General features: G+C 35.5%; 1 protein-coding gene across 4 annotated transcripts in view; it reads right to left on the bottom strand.

Annotated features, from left to right (window-relative positions):
• Nucleotides 1-1,156: 1,156 nt before the first annotated feature.
• LOC126820875 (enolase-phosphatase E1) overlaps nt 1,157-16,769 on the bottom strand; it is a 40,170-nt gene continuing 24,557 nt past the window's right edge. For 3 of the 4 annotated variants that reach the window (XM_050549013.2, XM_050549014.1, XM_050549015.1), the window contains exons 2-6: nt 15,018-15,235; nt 9,793-9,897; nt 7,389-7,934; nt 3,909-4,001; nt 1,157-2,893 (exon numbers count right to left, since the gene is read on the bottom strand). In XM_050549013.2, coding sequence (XP_050404970.1) covers nt 1,730-2,893; nt 3,909-4,001; nt 7,389-7,934; nt 9,793-9,897; nt 15,018-15,235 — 2,126 coding nt within the window. In that variant the 3' untranslated portion in view covers nt 1,157-1,729. The remainder of the gene's footprint in view (nt 2,894-3,908; nt 4,002-7,388; nt 7,935-9,792; nt 9,898-15,017; nt 15,236-16,769) is intronic. The other variant, XM_050549016.2, reaches the window with a different exon arrangement.

Genomic DNA, 16,769 nt, shown 5'->3' with positions numbered 1-16,769 from the left:
GTTGAAAATTCAACGGAAAAGATAAGGGAGTGACATTGATTACCTAATATTAATTAATATCGCCTGTGTTGATATGATTTATAATAAATTTCCAAAGGACTTAGGTTGTCAGTTCTGTCAAACACCCATGCAGAATTTACGTACAATAGAGATAACGCGAGTAAAACCCCCTTGATTGCATTATTGTTATAAGATATTGTATTTGAGATATCAATTTATTATATTCATTATCTTCAAAACGTACATTTAACTGGAAGTAACACAATTTTACTGGGAAAGGAATAATTGGGGTTTAATACATAAAGAACCTAGGTATTAGCGTATATTATAAACCTATAACGGTAAATTTCTTTGGGGTATATTCTATGTCCGGAATAACTTGCGGTCTGAAAGTCGGGGGGGGGGGGGGAGGGGTCTTTTTCTCGGGTTATTTTCTTCAGTCTTTCTTTCCCTAGCATAACCTCAGTTTCGTGCTTTATCCTACACGACATAATGTATGCATTGCAGATACCACTCCTTTATTCAACCGTTTTTGTAATGACCGTGTATTAAATCTTAACAAAAGACTTCGATATTCCCGTGTATTTTTCGGGGTAGTAAATTGGCCCTTTCCGAGCACATGGGTTGCCAAGATAAGGGAGTTGTGGGTTTCGTTATGATGCAGCATTCAGATAACGTACCAAGTGCAACCTTGAAATGAAATGAAATGAAATGAAATGGGGTTTAACGTCCTACTGTTCTGCTCATAAACTGGGCTAATGAAGACGGGCATACGCCATACAGTGTGCTATGAGAGAAATTTTGCCCGGGCAGCGGCACTATCGCCTACTCTTATATCGAATTCAAACTGCCAAAGGATCTTTTACGTGCATTCATCGAATTTAAACATGCAATAGTTAGTTTTCGTGTACGCAAACGTGCAGTTTGCCTTCTTATAAGGAAAACTTCAACAGAAGTTTGGCGGTATCCATGCATTTTCCTTTTGTGGGCTTGAAAACAAAAATCATTTCCAAGATTGCGACACTTCTTTTTAACACACACACACACACACACAAAATAAAAATTACTGCCGACGACATCAATCCATTTTAGTCTAGCTACTGAGAAAACATGTAAAAGAAAAATAATAGAAAAAAGTAACAATTAACATTTTGGGTCAAGACATAGAAAAATATTTAATAATAGCAATATCACAGAATATTAGCACAATTGTCTATAGATGTAATAATAGCAACTTTTTCCTTGCTGAAATCATTTCTAAAAGTGGTAATTGGTAACGAAAAATGCACCCCTTTCTCACGGATGAGTTGAAGTCTGTGTACCGGCATTTAACCCCCTTCCTTAAGTAAAGATCTTCATTTAGATTTCGCTCCACGCCCTTCAACACACAGTTTTTTCGTATAATATCGATGATATCCAACCTTGTTACGAAATAAGAACCAATATGAAAGGTATCGACATATCAGATGAACTCAGTATTGCTGCTCGCTTTTCACATATCTATATCAATATTAGCCTACGGCGCACAGAACTTATAAATTCCGATTCGATAAAAAAAAAGCATCAGACTAAATCCATAACAGGATTATAAGTTAAATCAAGTGGTGACAAAATAAAATATTCTGTAAAATAAAAGTACAACTTGGTCGTCAAACATCAAACAGATTTAAAACTCTCTTCGAAAGTTTGACCATATTCAGCATGTAAACTAATTAAGCAAATATACATATCACGGAGATTTTAAGAAATTGTCCAAATCTTCTTGAAACTCTTTACTAAAAACTTTATCTGTTAGCTTTTTATCTATTTTGGGGGCTTCTCCGGCCGTGCTGGGATCTATTAAACTTTTAATTTTGTGATCGGCCAGTTTATCAAGCTGTTGAATAGCATCTTCGCGTTCCTCTGGATCCATTTCAGGACCAGTGTTACTTCCCGGTTTCTGATTCTCTTTCGGTTTTGGAGGTGTTTGTGCCGATTTAGCTGGTGCGGTCGCCACAGGAGCATCTTCGGCTTTGGGTTGATCTTGTGTTTGTGGTTGTTCGGGTTCAGGAGTTTTCTTCCGTTGGGATTTTGAGGCTACTGCAGCCGCTGCAGCGACCGCAACTGGGGCTGCTACAGCTGCTGTCGTCGCAGCAGCTATAACGGCCGTGTCATCTTTTTCTTCTTTTGAGTCCTCTTTGGTCTTTTCATTCGTTTCTTCTGTTTTCGTTTCTTCTTTTGTAATCTCCTCCTTCGAACTTGTTTCTTCTTCTTTCTTTATTTCACTATTATCTTCTGACACCTTTTCAGATGTTTTACTAGTTGTTTCTTCAGATGTTTCTTCAGATGTTTCTTCAGATGTTTCAATTTTCTCCTCTGATTTAGAAATATTTTCATCCTTTACAGTAGTATCCTCCGATTTGGTTATTGTTTCACTTTTCTCCTCTGATTTAGAAATGTTTTCATCCTTTACCTCTGATTTATCCACTGAATGTTTTTCTGACTTTTCAGAGGATTCCTGCACACTTTCTACAGTAGTATCCTCGGATTTGGTTATTGAATTTTCTACGTCTTTGACCACGTCCTCGTTTTTAACCGATTGAACATGTTTATTCGTTTCCTTTACCTCTTCACTGTAGACCTCGTTAACGGAAGTTCTACTTTCACTTCCCACAACTGTCTTTTCCACATGCGTTTCTTCCTCGACTTTGTGAATAGGTGGTAGCACAGTGTGTGGATTTAAATCGGACGGTGTCGGGGATCGTTTAGGCGTAGGTGTCCTCGTTGGAGTTGGTGTTTTTCTAGTAGGTGTCGCTGTACGTCGTTTTTCTTGACGAGAACTTACTCTACGTTCCATTTTGGTTTCGTCTTCCTCTTCGTCGGCCCAAACCGTGTGATGGTTGTCATAGACTTGCTGAAAGCATATTAAGCAGGGTTATTATTAGTACGACCCGACGTGTCTACATATGGAAACTGAATTATAAATAATGTATCTCAACTTCAACATCTCAGCTAATAATAAAATATTCATGCACTGCCTGACGTAACTGAGCTTGTTAAAAGCATTGTAACAATTAATATAATCATATAATTTAGGTGGTGTCAATACGATTATTAACGCCTGAGTTATTTTAGAGAAAACCAACGAGGCAAGCTAGAATGATATTTGATCAGCAAGGCTTATAAATAATCCGTTGGTAGATACTTGACTGAACACGTTATAATATCTATTTATCTAATATATGATCTTGTTACAGTTTGTGCATCACAATTTTAACCGAGTGATATAATGATGGGGGTTGTGCAGGGGTAGCGGCGGGGTCTCCCATTCCCCAAACGCATTATGCTAAATAAAAATACTACACTGACTGATTTAGGAAATCAAATCAAATGGGGTTTTAAGTCCCACTTTTATGCACTGTCTGGGACTAATTTAGGAAAAGAACTATAAAATATGAAAAAGGCTTTCCGTTGATGGGCTTTCTTATAGGAATCTAATTTGAACGATTATAGAAAAAAGTGTTTGAAAATAAATTCTGAAAATAATGTAATGGATGTATCTGATCTAAGCCCTTGCTCGGGGAAAATCGCACCTTTTGGGTTATTGATTTTTGGCTGTCAAATAAAAGTTGTTTTCTTAACAGAAGAAAGACCTATGTCGAAAAAAACACTATTAAAAAAAATCATTCGTGTTTTAGCTCTGTTAAAAAGCATTGCTTTCTAATTTACGGAAACCAAGTTTCTGCAAGTGCTTATGATTAGTAATAAAACAGCAGCAAAATAAAGCTGGTAGTCACAACAGCTCATTATTGACCAAAACATAGAGCAAGATCAAAATATATAGATTGAGTGGGAAGCTGAAAGGGGTCACTGTGCCTTTTAAATACCTAGCCATGCTGGATGATTCGATTGCTTAATTGTAAACATACCGGCCTTGGTGACCTTGGAGTGTCCTCCATTTCAACCGTAATCTCTCTTGGAGTGGCATTTTCAGGTATTTCTCGTCGTATAAGTTTTTCACCCTGAAATATAAACAAACCAGTCCATTAACAGACCACATTAACATCATACCTGAGCTCTTGTCGGATGCATTTTAATGCATGAATTCAAGGAGACAATGTTGGTGTCCGCCATTATTACTATGAGATATGAGAACTGGTCAAACACATTCCAAATATAAAATTTACACAGAGATCATTGCTACGGTAGATGCATAACGAAGATTTGAAGAAACGGGAAGTGACGCAGAAATGGAAAACATAAGTTATCCTTATATAACTGACTGAGGTACAGAGTGATAACAGACACACGGTCGATTTTTTGCTCACTGATAGATCCTTTGGAGACAAAAGTTGTGTTTTATTAGATTGTGAGAGGATATCTGTTCGAAACTAACAATTCATAAAAAGAATTTACGGTCACAAGATAAGACAAAACGAAATTTTTTTAAAAAATCCGTGCAGAGCCTTGTTTTCATTCATTCTCCACTTATACATCTTAAGCGATACTTACTGTTTATTCCGGAACCAGTTCAAACTCATAATATGTCATATTGGTGGACACCAACATTGCCCTACAATCTGATATTTTCTTAATGTGAATTGTGCGTAGTGTGTTTAAATGGAAAACAATAACTGAGATAATACTCTGAAAAGGTGTATTATTATTATAAGTAGCTTACTGTGTGATATATTGACACATTCTCATTAACTTGGTTTTATGTGGTTCAATATATAGAACCATCTCCAAGTAAACATGGGGAAAGTCAAGAGTTTCTTTCTAGAACACTGTATTTCCATACGACGCGAACTGCTGTATGATATGGTTCGACTGTTTTTCACTCATGATGCACAAAACAACTGATGTTTGACGTATTCAATTTAATTAAATAAATTTTGATCGTTGGGGAACGACTTCAAAAATAAAATCAATTGGTCCCCCACTTCCCGAGGTGATGTGAAAAATCGTGAAATGCAAGAAGAAATACGTGACGACCCCGACTTTAGAATTAAAATAATATGTGATCAATCCATGTCAGTGTACATTTGATTAATACAAAGATATATAAGTAAACAGAAAGAGGTGACACACAGACGTATAAAAGGCATTCAAAGTGGTAAAATCACACAGACAATAAATGTTATTTTTCATGATTACAATTGGTTTTTTCTTTTCCAAACCATCTTAAGGGTAGAGATAAACGTAAATAATACTTTAAACAAATCTGACACGAACTGGATATAAAACTAAAGGGTACTAATTATTTTTTGAAAGACTAGATCTAACATATTTCAACTATAATCGGTTATAAATTATAGAATCAGATTGTTCGCAATGAATGATGAAGGAGGAGAGTGTAAAAGAAAAACAGATTAAATGACTATAAGGCTAACATGTAACGAAACAAATATATAGCACTGTTGGTTTGGTAGATTAGAGTTGGGAAGCCAGTACATGTCAATGTAGACGGCATGGTATCACGTGATAAGTGTGACACTTCTGCTGGATACGTAATTTTCGACGATGATGTACAAGACTGCATCGAAGCACGTGTCTCGTGGTAGGCCTATTCAGGAGGTTCAATAGAAAGGGATATGTAAATCATGTTAATGCCCGTAGGTGAATGTTAAACTTTGCTCTAATATATTAATTAGACTGATAACACAGCTCGGGACACAACACCAGCACAAGTTCAACAAAAAATGGACAAATCAAAATTATCCATTACTATATTATAATTCCTTTGTTTTTAGATTTAGATATACACATGGCAATATGTTATTCTATAGCTAGAAACATCATTCGGGATGGAGTTGCCGTATATTTACGAAATGAATAAAGAAAATAGCCTTCACAACTAGGGACTAAATCACGGTATATTTATTAATTTTTAAACGATTTTTACGGAACAGGGATTAGTTATCTTGCAAGGAAACAAAGTGAACGCCAAGCAAATATTATAGTAACATCGATCTGAGTTTAAATCAAAACACTAAATCCACACAAAATAGCCTTGTCTCACAAATTTGGTTGTCCTAAATGGTTTTCTAACGGCGTGAGCCTTGAGAGATCCATAAACCCTCGACTGGAGTTTTGCCAATAGCATGGCTAATGTTTCTGATAGGCAAATCGTAAGTTTTATAAACGTTTCAGCAAATTGTGAGCAGCAAATCCATTTGCAACTCCGAGTTGTCAGTATCAATGCATTTCTTATTTCTAACCCAGCCTATAGGCGTACGAGCTGGGGGGGGGGGGGGAAGGCTAGCCCCCCCCCATTTTGGGCACCAAATGCTGGAAAAATTTGGGCACACAATTATACTTTGTAAAAGTTGTATAAAAAAATATTGTGTTCTTGAATGCGTCCAATTTAACAGCGAATTTAAATTCAGAGTGTCTATAGTTAGGCAATTAAATAGAAATCTTAAGACTCGAACCCTCTATTGTTTGGAGTACAGTAAGCCACGAATTACAGTTACATAAACAACTGTTTTTAGTTGTGTATATTACAAGTAAATAAAATTTAGTTCTCTTTTATTGATGATTTAGAAATTAAGAACTTATTCATCGCAAAAGAGATATTATGATTATGATGTAACATACTAAGAACCTAACTACATTTTTGGGGCACCAACCACCACCGCCCCCTCCAGTCAAAAATTTCCCCGTACGCCTATGACCCAGCCGCAATATTAAAGTATATTAAACAGACATTATGTAAGAGCTAAATCTGCGTCATGTAGATCTTTCTTTAGGCCTTAAATGTTATATAATTCAATTAGACATTTATAAACTTGTCAAGACAATAATCAACTCTTGAGGTCATCGGATGCTCTAGACTTTCAACAGATTTATATCCGACTGGCAGTTAATGATTTAATCTAAAAATGGATAATCTAGACTTTGTTTATTATCGTAACCGGTAGCAATGACAATCGTGACTACACTGTTCTGCAAGCGACGATAACTCCGTTCAGAATGAAATCATTTGAGTGAAATTTGCAACATATACCATTTTCATTATCAACATATAGCGAGAACTGTCAGCTCCTTATCTAAATCTTTAATAATTAAACGGGGTAGGCATGCAATCGTACTAGATTGCAGAGATCACAAATCTAAGATTTGAAGCTAAAGACCTGAAGCTACGTATACAAATGCTTGTACAAAAATTAAATGTATAAGCAATTTTACAGATTACAACTAGAAAGAATATTACACAGAGGACTGGGTTTAGGTCATTTGGATTCAGATCTTGCTTGGTCTGAGGTTAGGTTCAGGGTTAACTAGGTTATGTTAACAGTTAAGGGTTTAATAGGACTAGGACGCTAGATCGGAGGCTTTTCTTGTCTAAAATGAAAGAATGTTTAAAAGCCGTTTGTACGTCTGGTGTCGTTAAATGACGTCATCACCTGATCTTCGACAGACTGACAATATGCCAACACCCTTCTCTGTAAGATGACCTTCTGGGCCAGGGTTAGTTCATTAGCAGGTTGATCAGATCGTTTCCTTCTAACTCTTTGTCTTAAATTAAGATTGGCTGGAGATGTTTGAACATCCCGGGAGTGTGGAGGTCCATTCGTGTCAGACTTGTGGATAGAGAAATCGGGGTTAGATTTAGATCTATTTATATAGACATATTGGCTATGATTTTGGCTTGTTGATACTATTTCGGGGATGACGGTATATCCCGGTTCGAGCTGGGTTATGTAAGGCACGCGATCATTAAGGTGTTCCTCAATGGAGGATATGCTCATGGACCGGGGCCGTACCTTAGCAGACGTCTGCCGGGATGTTTGTACGGGGGAACGACTTGCATTTTTGGTAAATGTAGGTTGTGGTGATGGACTTCTCTTTGGGTCGTCCTCGAGCGTTGCGTAATCTGCTATATCCACACTGGCAAATGATGTGTCACTCCTTTCTAAACCAGTTGCCCGTCCTTTTGTTTGTTCATAGGCCTATAACAGAAAAAGAGAAGAAATCCCATAACACAAGAACTATATACTCGCGCAGTATTATAATAATCGTATTGTCTTATTTAGTACTTGAAATGCCAAATTCTTTTTAATTTGGGTCGAAAATATTTTTTTTTCTGAAGATAAAGCCAGTGTTGAGGTATAACTGATTGTATAACAGTCGACAATTTAAACTCAAAATGAAACTAAAATGGGCAACAAACCGCTCAAACTTTAAAACGAAAATGCAAATTAATAGAGTTTTTTCAGGCTGTCAGACAAAATTATAACACATCAGATCGACTCAATTGAATACTATATATATTCAATACAAAATCAAAGACGTGCATATACGTTTAGATTAAGGCAACTCTCACTTATGTGTTGAGGAAATAGTAACAATATATGGATATGGCATACTAAATATAGAAAACACTTCCTGTTTCCTGTTATAAATCAAAACAATAATCAGTCAGATATTGTCTTTCCAAAATATTGACTCAACTCGGCATTAATCCCAGGCCAGTTTATGCCTATACAGCACACACTGATTCTATTTCAGGCTGTAGGGGATTGGATGGCTAAATGGTTAGCGTGAGCGTGTTGCGTCATACGGTCTGTCATTGAGATAACTGGCGTGGTTTCGATTTCCCGGTTGTACGTGGTTTCCTCCCACTACTAAAGACTCCTTCGCGCAAGGGGACTATTAAAATAATATTGAACCACATGTTAGTCTCGAAATGACCTGTTTGTGTCGTGTGGACATTACCCCCCCCCCCCCACTATCTCATTTCATGGCTGCATTGTATGTAATTCCCTGCCACGTTATTATTGTCTTTCCTTTAGCCTACCTTAATATTAACCGTAAAAATTAATATGTAACAAAATAGAAAGGAAAGCTAACGTCCAGTTGACACAAACTAGGTCATTTCGGTACTAGCATATTTATGTTTCAATTTTATTTCAATAATTCGCTTGGGTGTAGGGATCTTTGGCTGTGAGATGAAACCGGAGGACTCAGAGACAACTCACAGTGTTTGACAGGCGACCATACTCCTTGTCACGTACACGTGTGGGATCGAAGCCACGCCAATTGATTCAATAATGAACGACCTTATGATTTAAAGTGCAACACTTTAAACCATTCGACTACCCAGCCCCCTTTTCTCAATAGAGAAATACACCCAATATTACTTTTTTAAAACCAAGTACACTGTTGAATAAAATCCACAAGAAAAGCTCTATTCATCCGTTATTCCCGTTAGGCGGATCTGTTCCATTACATTATGATTTGTTGACGTGGTATTGCTGTGACAACCGGGGATTGAAGTCATGGTTCTACGACAAATCGATAGTTACTGTTTGCATTCTGCTATTAACTGACAATACTCTATGGCGACAGACATTGATTTTTTCTATTCACACAGAAAGTATTGTAATGGAACGGGGTTTAAAGTCTTATATGATAAGAATGTATATCCTGGAATTGTGATTATAATAGACAGTGGAGAACTAACTACCCCGCCACAAAGAAATATTTAAAAGTATCGTATTAGTTACTCCGAAAAAAGTAAGCATGATTGTGAACTTCCCAAGACTATTTTAGGTATTATCTAAAGACATATGAGGCATTCATAAATTTTCTGTTATTCATTTCCTGTTTCAAATTAATTTAGTTGGGTTTTATTGCGAAATAAACACGTCCTATGGTAGTATTAGTGCCCTAGACGCCAACACCGATGCTTAATGAATATAATGTTATCAGTTCACCGTGAATCCCCCAGAGACGGGTGAATTCAGAACTATGCAAGAGATGTTTGGCGCAACGTACCGTATCTTTAGGTCAAAGAAAATAATGTACCTGTTGCCTTGTCTTAGATCTGGTTGTTTGTGGTGAATCATCAGGTTTAGATTCGGCATGATATGCTACAGCTTTCTCGCCATCTACATTATCAAATATTTCAGCCTAAAATAGAAGGATGTGGAATATTAACACACCAGTATTAGTTTAAAACAGATGTTACATAATGACAGATGTTATTGATAGTTATCGTGCCATTTTGACACATGTAAGCAGAATTGATGTCGGCTATTGCCATCCATGGTTGTCTAGATGGCACTCATTGTCATTACCATAATATAAACTTATAGCTGGTCCGATTTATGTAAAGTCCTGTGTCTTGTAAAGCAATCTGTACTGAACGTTTAATCTGGTATATGATGCAATATAGCCAGCTGCATAATCCCTTCGATCATTCTTTGTCTAGAACGGGGTTATAAGCAGGTATGAAAAGGAGATTATTCAGCGAAGACTGTGGGCGCCTTGAGTTACGGCTAGAACCAGGGCCATATGAGCTGGTTGGAATGGGGACCGCGTGGGTCTCGAATCCCGGTCAGAGAGCCGAGCTGGAAACACACTTGATTGATATACACTTATTAATTTGGATCATATTCAAAAAACCGTATGAATCTTTGTACACAAATCAACCTGTTGTAGTATTTGTGTCTTTTGAAAATCAGTAAGTTCATTATCATCATTATTTTCAAAATAAAAAATGTTCTATTAAAAAAAAATCGAAATTTCAAAAAGACCCGGAAATTATTTTGAATGAATTGTATTCTATATGCCAATGTCATACTTCCGATAAAGTGTCTTGTGCAGTGTGTGTACTCAACGACAAATTGTACACTTTTTGAAAAAATCAACAACGAAAAAACTTGGTGTTCTCATACAGGATATCATCAATTCTAAGCAACCCAATGAACGTTTTCTTCCTCAATATTACGATGTTATAATCGGTTTGATAAATTGTAAATGTTATACATCCTCATAAAGTACGAAAGAAAAACCCCTGATGTGTTATGTAAAATCATTGGACATTGGATTGAATAGAATCTTTGGAGAGCGATAAGTAATTAAATCTACACCAGATACTATTCCGAAAATTTCACCCACAGTCGTACACAAACTTTTACCCCCCAATTCGTGATAAAATATTTAACTACCATTAAACTATTGAAAATCTAAATGTACAAGCATTTATTGATAATTACGATAACACTCCATGTCGATGCGTCAACTGTCTTTTTAAAGACAATATACACAGGGGATATTTCGATGTTGTTGAAGATAAAAATCTTAAAAATCCGCTTTGGACCACAGTTTCAAGAACAACCAAGTAAAACAAATTTCAAATAGTTACATAATAATCTCAAATCAGGAAATGTATAGTAGCTTGGTCTGATATATTTCGTCACCTCTAGAATCTTTTGGAGAATGGGAAAACTCGATTTTTGATCTCTTGTCAAAGTGAATCAAGTATATTAAACAAAACCCAAGATGCCCCCTACCTGAAGTCCTAACAACAATACATCTATAGCCGAATGCCTTGCTACTCTTCAAGAGAGATTTGTTTTAACGCCTGTCGATAAGGCTAGCAAAACATTATATATTTTTTTATTAGCAATGCCATATTTGAGGTTGGGGATCAGATAATACAGCAAACAATTGGCTTACTAATGGGAACTGACCCCACCCCAATTATGGCAAATCCACATTTATAGAAATATGAAATCTGCTTTCAGGATCATAGAAAAACCAGATTACAAAGTAGCTAAAAGTCTTAACTACACCTTCCGATACATTGATGACATAACAGCTATAAATGGTAACGGAATATTCAACAAATATCAAAGTGAAATATAACCCCCAGAACTAACATTAAATAAAGAAAATTCTGGCACTATAACTGCATCTGTTCTTGACTTAGATATTAATATAATTAACAGTAAATTTAATGTCGGTATTTTCGACAAAACGGACAAATTTGACTATTCACGGACATTACGATGTTTTAACAATATGTAACGATAAAAAAACTATTTCTTTCTAGAATAAAATCTCTCAATTTTAATTGCATTTCCAAAGGCGGAACACAATTACATATTTTAAAAGAAATTTCGAAACTTTCTTCCCTTTACATACCAAGTGTGACATTTCTTGTAAGTATACAACTGATTACATATTGGGTAATGATCTAACTGAATAATTATATTTAAATTTAATTTTCTGCAGTTTCCTAATTCTATCTGGATTATCGCCCTTATTTCATGCGTTTATATAAATACACCTTTATAGTTCGATTTCTTCAACATACCTAGATTGACATTTCTGATAGGTGAATAATTCCGACTAGTTCCTAAATTGATAGCTTATTATTTAACTTTTGGCGTTGTCTTATCTGAATTATGGTCCTTTTTATTGTTGTTTTTTATTACATTTAATTCTTGACGTCATTTGGCAAACCACCGCCTTTTACGTCACGTTGCACTTTCTCCCTTTGTTTCTTTGTATTCAGTATTGTTTTTTCCTCTGTTTTTGTGGTAAATAGGACATATGCCCTAACTTTGTAGTCAATACACCTCAATTCTTTCGAACGCTTACGTATGTTTCTCACTAGCTATACATAGATTATTTAGTTGTAGGCTACTTGGCTGTTTTATACATTTCACCGATATGGTTACTTGAAAAGGTAATATTTTCCTCCAAAATGCTCACATTCCCATTTCATGTGGCATATAGCAGATCACGACTCGTACTAGTATTACACAATGTTTTGGGGATATATTTCTCCTTATTGTTAGTTTTCATTTTTGCGTGAAGTCTGTATCACTACAGGCCCAGGATTGTACAGCGCAGTAGACTCTTACATCTAGACCCTGGATCCATTCACTGATATGTATGTTTGTTTGTGATTTCTGCGTATCGTGTCTTGTCCGTAGATTTGTTTTGTGTAATTGTGCAGCCCCCCCCCCCCCCTGCACTTACTATTAGTTGAATAAGCTTATATTTCGCCAGAAATAAGTTTGACTTGATTTTTGGTGTACCCGGGCCAGTCTACCGTAGTAGGGAAACAACATTATTGAACACTGTTATTTCGGTCAACAAATAGACCGCGATGTTAATTTCGTATCAAGAAAAATATTCAAATTTAATCTAATGTTTTTTTGATTATCTACAGACACGACACAAATTTGATAAAATTTTCTCAAAATCAATTATAATTTTTTTAAAAACAAATGTGTACTCAATTGCACTTGAAATCTATTAACGATTTTCTTATGTTTATGCACGCATTTAATATTTAATAAGACAGATTCGTATTTACATGCAAATTGTTTCTATATGCGTGTTTGAAATAACCCTAGAAAAATGATTCCAATTTCCTATCCTTTAAATCAATTATTGCGTAATCTTAAAAACCCGTGAATAGATTTGAAGTAACTAATATTATAACCTGTCTATAATTCGATGTAGAAATTTTTGTTGAAAGATCACATTTGGTTTTGTATAAAGTTGTGAATTGTGAAGGTATTTGTTTGAATGACGCAACAGTTATTGATTATCGATTGTTCATAACTTTATGCAAAAATAGATTTGGAAATATCAGATTTTTTCTGAATTAAGTATAGCTGTTTATAATTCCAGTCTTTGCAAAAATTGTCAATTTAACTATATTTGACGCGCTGATCAACACCTATGTGTCGGTTAATGTTGAAACTAAAACTAGTAAAAACTCCGACTTCCGCTTAATATTGCGAAGCTAAATTTAATGGTATACAATCCTGGATTAAGCAAAATAAGCACGTGCTTAGAGCATCAAAGAATGTCTGTTTTTTTTAGATGCCAAATTTAAAACTAAGAATTTTCAATTAGTTTTCCATGTGGGGGCACCAAAATCTTTTAATCAGTACATTAGTCTGACATGAGTCAATGAGTGTAAAATCCTAATACATAGTTATAAACGTTCTGAAAAATATTTATGTGCCAAGTTCTCGTAAATCGTACGATTTACTCGTAATATTCCTTCGGACATGCAGTAATTATTATTAATTATTTTGTGGGCAAATATCTATTATATTAGTGACGTTTTGACAGATATCGAATTGAAATGTTGCTCTTTGAAAGACATATACCAGGTTGGATTCCATTGTCGGCAGGGAAACGTCCTCTGTATTATTTAACCTTGACCACCCCACCCCACCCCAGTTGTGCAGAATAGAGAACGAGCAAACATAGGGGAAAACGATTTATACGTTTGGCATATGGTTAAAGATCCCTCCGACAATTGGAAATAGAAGGTAGAGTAGGCCGTAGCGCCGCAATCCGTTCAAGGTTTTGCCTCATGTATACAAAACGCCACGGTGTATGCCTGTCCCCACTAAGCTAGTTAGAAAAGAAAATGGGGGGGTGCATTTTATTTTTTAGGTTGTCAACCGCACTTCCAATATTAAATTAGCGTTTTAAGGTATTGACAGCTATATCACTACTCACCGGAAGTACTTAAAATAACCTTGATAATGTGTTTTAGACTACTGACATTTTTTAACTTGTTTTCACAATTAGAGATCAATAATTATACATAACAGGGCTATTGACCAAACATTTCCTAAGTATTCTTGTCATTCGATGTATTTATATACAGTACATGGTGTTTAGCTATTTTCGTACCCGTCAGGTGATTTTTGCTTGGCGGAAGTTACACCTAGTAACCAGGCTTCGTGAATCTTGATAATCTATGTAGCTTTCATCGGTATGATCGATCATGGGATTTTAGTAGCATACCTATAACAGCCCCGACACAGATCCAAAATATGTAAACGCAAGTAACTACTGCTTGTATCCATGAGAATAGCTAAAATTCGTTTAATAATGAGTATATTCATATTAAATTCCAGAACTGTCAACACAAAATAACAAAGAAACATGGAAATTTTATGCCACAGTGATAAAAACCTTTATCAAATTATTATGTTCAAAATACACAGTGGGTGCACCGTACAGATACTTTGACATTTGAGATTAGTTGAGGAGGAATATAAATTGTCTTGATGAAATGCACCCGCATAGCACAATAACGTATATAAGTAGAGAGTTGAATCAGGTCTTGTTTCCGATCACCTGTGGAATCCACCCTTTCATAAGGACGATTTAAATGCCATTCGTTTGTTTTTCAATGTAAAACAAGCCTTAATACAAATCGTACGAAGTATTTCATCTAACCTGAGAAATATACAGATACTTACCTCCCCATCCTTAGGATCACCAACCCCACGCTCTCCACGTAATCGCCTGAACAAGAGAATGCGCTCATAAAGCGTCGGACCGCGTGGAGCTCCCATTCTCTTCTGCTGTAACTTGGGATGAAGCATCTTTTTAGCGGCACGGTACTCAGCACCATATATTCGATTGAAAACTGCTTGGAATCGGTCGATTGGTGCTAATTGGTCGTTAGGGCTTAAAGCTGCAATTAGAAAGGGGATCTTAAATAAATTTTAGGAAGAAAAATCTATAGCATATAATGGTAAAATGTTATCATTTAATGTGAATTGGGTGTTATTTTGACCCGATTCCTGTCTTCATATCAAACGTTTAGAGTTGACTAATGACATTACCGTGTTTACCATATAAATAACGCCATGCTTCGATTTTCCGTCCATTCATATTAGTATAAAAGTCTACGCATGATTAGAATAGTTTTATCATGAATGGAACAGAATACTGATTATTGTCTATTATTAATGCCATTTTTAGTAGACAAAGGTTACTTTTTTTCTATTGTTATATTATGTTCATTGAAGAGAGTGGTGCTATCTTGTCCGTACATTATATGTGCCATTTTAAGTTGTAATGTTGTATTGTATTCATTCAAGAGAGACTACATTTTCATTGACAGTAGTGTTCGCCATAATCTGTATCGAATTCAACTGCTATTTGTTCACTGTTAATGTGTACACGAATATTTTCCCCAATACAACATTTAAAACAGGAATAAAAAGATACACTCTTCAAGAGCTAGATTTGCCCATTTCTTTGGGCTTTAAATGTTATATAAATTATTAATTATTGTACTTTTAGTAACATGACAAGACCATAATCAACTTTCGATGCCATCGGATGCTCTATATTTTAACTAGATTAGAACGGTTCGGGCCATTTAATGATTTAATTTAAAAATGAAAACACATAGCTAAGTCTCGAATATACCAGTACCGTAGTTATGATAATAAACAATCAATGCACACATCTTGTCAAAACTACAAACAGTAACAACTTGTGTTAGAATAAAGTAATTTGAATGAAGAAATTTTTGAACTATTATAGCATGAACGGCCAGCTCTTTATCTAAATCTTACATAATGTATCTTTAAGGGTTAAAAAATTACCCAAATCGGCCATTTGTATGGCGTATTACAAAGAACTTTTTGCAAAGATATCATAAAATCCATAAAACGTAATATAGATCTACCAATCTCTCTATATATATATATGTTTTTGCATGACAATTCAGCACTAGGAAGATAACACACCATTTTTGTTACAATAGTATTTGAATTATAATTCAAATTCTACCATCACACCAACATTAAAACTCAAATTATATCAGTAACAAGGGAACAGAATTTAAAAAATCTGATTATTGTCTTTTAAAGTGCACATAAGATGGTCCCGGAAGATTTGAGATACGTGTAGAAAATGGTTACTATATCCACTTTACGGCAAGTTCACGCCAATCTGGTTGAAATTAATTCAGTTATCTTCATTCAAAGTCGTAAAAATAGACCTTCCGTAAAAACAGCTTTGCCAATTATCGAAAACACTCTTAATCCCCTCAGACGCCAGTGACGTCACAGTGACCGAATGCATATTCGAAATGTTTATTCCTTAATTACCTATATACAGCCGGCGTGTGTATTTTTTAACGCCTGAAGGATTCCTTAATCCCCCTAATTAAATAAAACAATTGACTACGGAATAATTTGTTTTGTAATTCATTT

Source organism: Patella vulgata, chromosome 5 (assembly GCF_932274485.2).
Source record: "Patella vulgata chromosome 5, xgPatVulg1.2, whole genome shotgun sequence".
In the NCBI taxonomy this organism is placed as follows: domain Eukaryota; kingdom Metazoa; phylum Mollusca; class Gastropoda; family Patellidae; genus Patella; species Patella vulgata.
Note: the sequence above shows the minus strand (reverse complement) of the source record. Positions and strands in the feature narration are given on the sequence as shown.